At 34.0% G+C, this 7,592-nt stretch overlaps 1 protein-coding gene across 4 annotated transcripts in view; it reads left to right on the top strand.

Moving 5' to 3' along the window:
* Positions 1–315: 315 nt before the first annotated feature.
* The window catches only part of pnt (ETS transcription factor pointed), a 126,907-nt gene continuing 119,630 nt past the window's right edge, over positions 316–7,592 (top strand). Inside the window, exon 1 of one of the 4 annotated variants that reach the window (XM_074138537.1) lies at positions 316–1,064. In XM_074138537.1, the coding sequence (XP_073994638.1) occupies positions 975–1,064 (90 nt within the window). In that variant the 5' untranslated portion in view covers positions 316–974. The remainder of the gene's footprint in view (positions 1,065–7,592) is intronic. The other 3 variants (XM_074138539.1, XM_074138535.1, XM_074138532.1) reach the window with 3 other exon arrangements.

Raw genomic sequence — 7,592 nt, 5'->3', positions numbered from 1 at the left:
TTGTTGCAGTTTGTTTGAATTAAAAAAAATAAATAGTGAGTAAGGACATCAATGTTTTTAAATAATTAATTCTATTGTAACGAAAGGTTTTGATTAACAAGTTTTTACTAAAAATAATTAATGAATTAATTTAACAGAATTAAAAAAAAAAACTGTAAAGTGTCCAAGTTATATTGTAAAGTGACTATACTAGCGAGGCCACATGTTCATTTTAGTTTGTTTATAGAAGGAGGGATTTGTATGTTACGCTACTGTATATGTGGTGGGGCAAAGAATAGAAGCATATAGACAAGCAACAGTTCAGAGATAGTGTTTCTGAAACGATTTTTTCTAAAGAAAATTTTTTGGATGAGGTTTTAATTTTTGGGGGGGAGGGAAAGTTCAAACTTCTCTCCACATTAAATATGTAAAAATTCAACAAAAAAGCTATAACAGTCTGTATAACCTTTCTTATCCTTTCCACTCTTGCCAACTTGGTCGTCCCCCACCACGGTTACCTGTATTAATACAAAACAGGTCCCCCACTTCTTGTGTACTTTTTGCTTTGCCTTGTTTTCTATCTTTTTCTTATTATATTTCCCTTTCTTTTTAATTCTTTTTTTTTCAACAATACTCTCCATTCAACTTTTTTAGATTCATTCATAAAACGTCTGCCTCGTCGTATGTTCACATGTATGTATGTGAGACGGTTTTAGATGTGTGAAAGAGTATAAGGTTTACCAAATTTTGTTTTATTTATGAATTTCATTTCATATAGTTGTATTCTTTTGACTCTCAACTTTATATATATATATATATATATATATATAATTATAGTTGTGTTTTCATCAGTGGTTTAATTTTGTTTTTGGAATTGTGAAAAATGTGAAATTTAGCAGAAAAACTGTTCTAAAGATTTTTTAAAACTAAACTTTTTTTTTTTGAGACAACTCTGTGATCATAACCCAAGAAAAGAAAACAAAAATTTATTAGTGATGGTTTTACAACAAGTGCCAGATCTTGAACATTCTTCATGGACTCAATCAAAGGATAAACCGATAAATATGAAAAAGAATAAAGTATTGGTAAGTTGACATCTTAAATGATCTATATTTCTAATGTTAAAATACTCAGAAAATCTTTTCAAAAGTAAAAAACAATAGGTGCACTCGACAGTCACACCTTTGAAAAAAAAAAAATTCCGGCTAAAGTAAATGGACCTCAAGTTCTTCACCCTCTCGGGGGCAGGTTTTTGGATACTGAGTAGTTTTTTCATGCATCCCCGCAAATTTTTATGCCTAATATCTGTTGCAAATCTAATTTATAAATTTATAATTTGTTTAGAATTAGAGTTAAAGATCTATTCTATTGTGTGAGACAAATTTTAATATTTTAGGTAAAACAGTTTTTAAGCGATTACAATTAGAAGGTGATGGGAGAAAGCACCTCAATTTGATGCTTAATAACTTTTTCCCTATTTTGCCTGTTAATGTGAAATTTATTAGAACTGTAGCTTAAGTTCAGCTCTGTAATTGAGCAGAATATGAAGATGGTTGCTTAAACAGTTTTTCAATTATACTGAGTTGAAACTGAAAAGGTGATTTTGAGTTCCCTAACTTTACCGCTTATTTATTGACTTTGGAGTGAAATTGTGAAGAAATATAGCTGAAGTTCTTTTATTATGTGAGCTACATTTAAATGTCGCAGCTGTAAACCTTTTTATTGCAAAGACTTATAGCTTACTTACATTCATTAGTATTCAAAGTTGATGCTTATTTACTTTGTTCGAAATCCACTTGTAATTCTGAAATTTTGCAAAACTATAGCTAGTGTTCTGTTGCATAGGAGAGCTAATTATGAATACTATAGCTGCAATGGTGTTTGAGCTACCCCAAATTGGAACAGAGATGGACATTTTTGGCGCAGTTAACGTCCACAACTTATTGCTTATTATCTTTGTTCTATATACCTATGAATTCGAAATTTTTTAGAAGTGTAGATAAACTGGTATTCTATAAGCTAGCTAAATATGAACATCCTACTAGCTACATATATGAATTTTTGTATTTGGTCTAATGTTCAGCTACCGTTCTATCCTAAAAAGTGAACACAGATTACTAGTTTTTGAGTTACATTAAGTTTATACTGAGATGGAAGAGTTAAGTTTACCTTTAACTTCATCAGCTTCCAGATTTTATGTTTAACTATCTATCTTCAGACTTCACATTTTAGTACTGAATTTTTGTTGATTTGTTGCTAAATTTCTACTCTATAAATGTTCTAAATAGATTTACAAGCTATAGATAGAGTAGTTTTTGAATTATACAAACTTGAAACAGAAATTTAAGAATTTAGGCACTATTAAGGTTCTACTGGGTTCAATATTGAGTTTCAATATTTTTGTCAATTTCAAGAATAAATAGAAAATTTTTGTGGTAGATTTAAAGATACATAAACATCTAGTTTATGTGATCTAGTAAACATTAGATTAAATGTCGATTTTTAACATAGATAACAATGTTGATATCACATGCATCAACAACATCCTATGAATCTGAACGATTACATAAACGTAGTCGTATTGGTTTCGTATTAAAATAGTTTTTAAAGAACTATCAAAACGTGCAGAATTTAAAGTAAAAACTACTAAAAACGTTACTTTCAATAGCTTGTAAGTGTACTAAGTAAGCAAACAGACCAGGTAGAAAGTTCAATAGAGTCTTAGGGAAACAGGTGGGTCTTTTAAAAATCTTTTTGTGGAAGAGGCGTGTTTGCCCCTTAATGTTACTTCTCTTAAAACCAAAATAAACCTTAAATATCTGTAGAAAATATTAACTAAGGATTTTTTAAATATTGATTTTAAAGTTGTGAAGTTGGAAACTTTTTTTGAGTAAAAAAGTAGTTTGTTGTTTTTCAAAATTTGCAACGTTGGGAACAGAAAATTGAGGGCATTTTGGATTTTAATATCATTAGAACGTGGTTTTGCTTTTAGCTTTTAACTAGTTATAACTTATGAGATTGCCTAGAAATGTATGTAACTGACTGATCATTTCTTTAGTGAATACCGTTTTTTTGTTTGAGTTGGTGTAAAGTTTAAACCAGAATTTTGGATAGCTTTTAGTGAAAAAAACCGTTTTTTTTTTTAAAAATTATCATTTAAGGCGCGTCAACATCTGAGGTTATTGGCGCCCGGAGCTTTTAGCAGTGCACTAACGGCTTTCTGACAATTTTCTCTCGTTATAGATAACGCTTTCCATCACCATAAAGTGAGCTTAAGAAGCTCCTAGAAAGGGAAAATCTTAGGATCAGCAGCTGGATTCGAACTCGGGATCTCCGCGTGGGAGTCCAGTACGCTAACCGCATAGCTAATCCCTTCCCTAAACAGAGACAAAATTAAACAAATCAAATATAAACCTTTGTTTTGTACAATAGTAATTTTTAATAAATCTGTTACAAAAATTATGGTTAAATATGAACTACAGTTACAATACTACAATACAATACTTTTTGAGTAATACCGTGTTAAAATTAAAAATAGTGTAACGTTATGCATTATAGTAACCTTCACATTTATAGCACAAATTAATAATTTAGTAACTTTTCAAATCATTACTTTCTCTTATTCCTACTAAAAGGAAGTATCGCGATCGTGTAAAATGTTATACTTAGTATTTCTTTTTTATTCTTTTAATGCTGTTGTCACTTCCACTTTGAGATTGCAGATAGAAATTCGTGTGTTAACCGTGTGCGGTTCCCTGAAGCATTTTTTTTTTGCAATCTCTTCAAAAATTACTGTATTATCTTGCACTCCCCAATGTGTTACTTCAGTAAAATGTACGCTTTAACCCTTTTTTATTCTTTTAATGCTGTTGTCACTTCCACTTTGAGATTGCAGATAGAAATTCGTGTGTTAACCGTGTGCGGTTCCCTGAAGCATTTTTCTTTTGCAATCTCTTCAAAAATTACTGTATTATCTTGCACTCCCCAATGTGTTACTTCAGTAAAATGTACGCTTTCACCATCTATTCTTCTTCCAGCGTATATACAGCTCAGAGTGGGTCTTGGCCTCCCAGAATTCACCATTTCACCCAGATCAGGTCCTCCGGAAAATCCTCTTCTTGTGGACTTGGTGGCCGTCCAACCCTTCCCTTACCAACACAGTACCGTATGCTTGGCAATCTATTGCTTTCAATTCAAATTGATCACATTTCAGTTTGTGTAGACTTATCGAGTATTAAATAATAATGAGAATTAAATATGTATCCAAAATTCCAAATGTGGAGAAAGTTGGTTGACGTGAAGTGCATTTCTCAGAATTTTGTAGTTTCTAACGAAAATTATAAAGTGAACATGTAAACATAGAAAAAGTCAACTATTTTTTAGTACAAATTGTAGGTCTCAATTAAATTAATTAGGTAAGCAGCGATAACAGAAACTGGTGTTTCGAAAAGGGCTACAACAGTTGCCATTACACTTAGCCTGCTAACTGCTTGAGTAAACAATCAATTTTATTTGAATAATTAATATTTTGGGAAAAGAGTAACATTTTGGGGCTCTGAGGGTAAATTATCTACGCTACATAATAAGTATTTGATAACAATTCCGAAGTCTGGGGAAAATGCGGCACAGTTACGAGAATCCAGTGAGAGAATCGAATCAGTGTTATTCGTTTAAATCGGAGAAAAAGTTTTCAATTTTCTCTTGACATCGGGGTGGATGATGTGGTGAGAAGCAACCACCTGTTCCAGCCAGCAACCACCTGTTGCCTTACTGACATTCTGCGTACCATGCCCATTTAATCCTATAGCTGAACTGTAACTCTGCCAGGCTGAATTTACATTTCGCTGCAGCTTTAACACTCGTATTGTTTACCCTCAAGGAGTTACATGAGACCGTTCACCCTGGCTCCCTAAGAAAGTGCGAGAGAATCAGGTTGGGGTCTCCAACAAGCCTCCCCATCAATGCCTAAGTAGAAGAATTAAAACAATCTGCGAGAATTCTGGGGAGGGTATATCCTCTTCCAACGCAGCAAAAGCACCCCAGGGTCTTCAGGGAAGCCCCAGACAAGAGAAGGAGCCGCCAGTCAGGGACTTCCTCTCCAGTGTACTAATATACCCTTCGAAGAGTTTTCCAGATTTTCAGAAGATGACCGCAAATTAAGAGAATTAGGTTCTGTTGGGAAGAAGTGGAACAATTAGGGTAAGCGATAACTGCCCACTAGTTTCGATATACCACTCCTCACAAACGCTCCACCCAGATTGCTTCTCAAAGTTAAAAGGAACAGACAGAGTTCGAGGAATATTATATCCCACTATTGGTAACCACCGAGGCTTTTAGGAAGAGCAAGACGCTGGCAGTCAAGGTTAACTTTATGAAAGACTAGCTGAGTTCCCAAAAGAAATTTATTCAGCGAATGAGTTTCAAATTAATTTGTAAATGTGTAGCGGGTTCAAATCCAGCTGCTGCCTTAATAGTTTCTCTTCCTAGAAGCTTCTTGCCCTCACTGACCGGTGATGGACAATGCTGCACTAAAGAAGCTGTGAACGCCAATGAACTCAGACGTTGACGCGCCTATTTGAGTACAGAGTCTATGCAAGTTTTGAAAAACTCTTCGAAACCATTTTCAGAAAATGGTAAAAAATTGAAAGCATTGATTATAAAATACACAAATATGCAATTGTAAATTACAAAAAAGAAACCATTTGTCCGGAGAACTCTTTTACATAAATTTAGTTCAAAAATAAAAATATAGCGCGCTTGAAAATTATTTAAACACTTGGTTTAAATCAATAAATAACTAGACCGTACAAGATTTTTTTAAATTAAAATGAGACAAAAAGAAGAGATTTTCCCCCATTGAATATTTATCGAAACATTCCTGATTACTAAAAGGTAAATTCTTTGATTAAAAAACACCTATAAATGTAGGCTGCTTTTTGCATCTAAAACATCTCAGTTGGAGTCATTTAACAAAGAATGAACATCCTCATCAGGGAGAGAACGATATTGCTTCCTAAAGTGCTCTTCCGCTGTCCAAATTGCTCTGCAACATGATTATTGAATGAGCCACCATCTCCGTAATTGGCACCTAAACTAAATACGAATTTTGAATTTAGGCAATTTTCTAGTTTTGTCATACTACATTCGAACTTGGTTCAGCAAAACCTGCTTCTTGTGGGTAATGTTGGCTATTCTGCTGGAAAAACTATTCGAACAAAATTTGATGACTTCCTTACAACGGAATCTATTAATGATAAATTGCGTTCCATTAAATAGCATATTCTTCACCGGTAAGTTTTATTGAATTGAATTTGTTGCCTCATCAAAACATATTTAGTTTAACCATTCGGTTGCGTAATTATCTTTTTCATTTTCCGTTATCTTTCTTTGGATCAAGTATTGCAATCGGGCAGATTTTGATATTTGAGTTTATATTCAACAATTTGTACGCGTGAAGAGAAATGGGTTTTTACATGTTGGTCGGTGTGCGTGTACCCACCGTAACTCGAAATTGAAATCGCTGGATATTTAAATTTGATATTTCGCTTAGGTGACGTGCTAAAGTTTGCTATGTAAGACCCTTCACACTTTTTGGCCGATAAAAGCCGATAAACGAAGGCTGCTCTACATTACTCCTCGTGTACTTCGAGGAAGTGGAGCGATCGTGTCAAATGTTTGTTTCAAGTTTTTTACCGAAAATATCCTTTATAAGTCCCCATAGTCCAAAAAAGTGGTATTTAGAAAGTCGTGTGGATGTATCGCAGAATCTAAAGACCGCAGGAAGCGGAAACTTGACATTCAAATTGGACCGACTACAACCTGACCAGCATTCAGAATTCCTTGACCGGACTGTACCTCATTACTCAGCGGATTTTTGAATATCCTCCTTCGGTTTTCTTTAAATCATGTGTCCACACATACTAAGTGTCACTACTGAGAGGCAACTTCTTTAGACTTTCCATTTTGGAAACTTTTGGACCCTACATTTTCCAAAAAGGTGGGTTAGATTTGTTGTTAAAATTCCGAGTTTTTGATGGGAGTTGCCCCACCGGAAGTATCACTTTTTGTTGCGAATTGTAAATAAAAAGGAGATGTAATTACGTCACTACGATTTGGGAAATTTTGTGATTTTCTTTATAGAATCCATAATGGTAATCTCGTGGTTTGTGTAGACTGCTAGATGGTAGTGCGTTGCGCAATCACTTGTCGGCAAACTGATTCAGCTAAACAGTAGCCCCGCAAGTGAAGAAGCTTGCTTGCTATTAGCTTAATGAGGTTTACTGTGGGATATCTTCAGAGAATTGCTTGAATACTCTTTGCTCGTGTCGATATTGGGTAATGGTGGCAATTCGAACGCTGCAGGAGATTCTAGAAAGTTAAAACTCCCTTGTTGGCCATCATTTCATCTTATAATAAACAGTTTTGAAGAATCTAAAGATACAATTTTTAATTACTATTTCTTGAGAAAACAAAACTTTATGAATGCCCTTTGATATTTTCCTTGAATTATTACTTATTAATATTAACGAACTATGCGCTAAAGACCTTAGACGTGGATGCGCTGGGGAAAAAATCACCAACTCTTTTAACGATGTCAAATCTAACTGATCAAA

Source organism: Rhodnius prolixus, unplaced genomic scaffold, assembly GCF_049639745.1.
Source record: "Rhodnius prolixus isolate KJV_2025 unplaced genomic scaffold, Rpr scaffold_11, whole genome shotgun sequence".
Taxonomy (NCBI): Eukaryota; Metazoa; Arthropoda; class Insecta; order Hemiptera; family Reduviidae; genus Rhodnius; species Rhodnius prolixus.
This window is presented reverse-complemented; position numbering and strand designations above follow the sequence as displayed.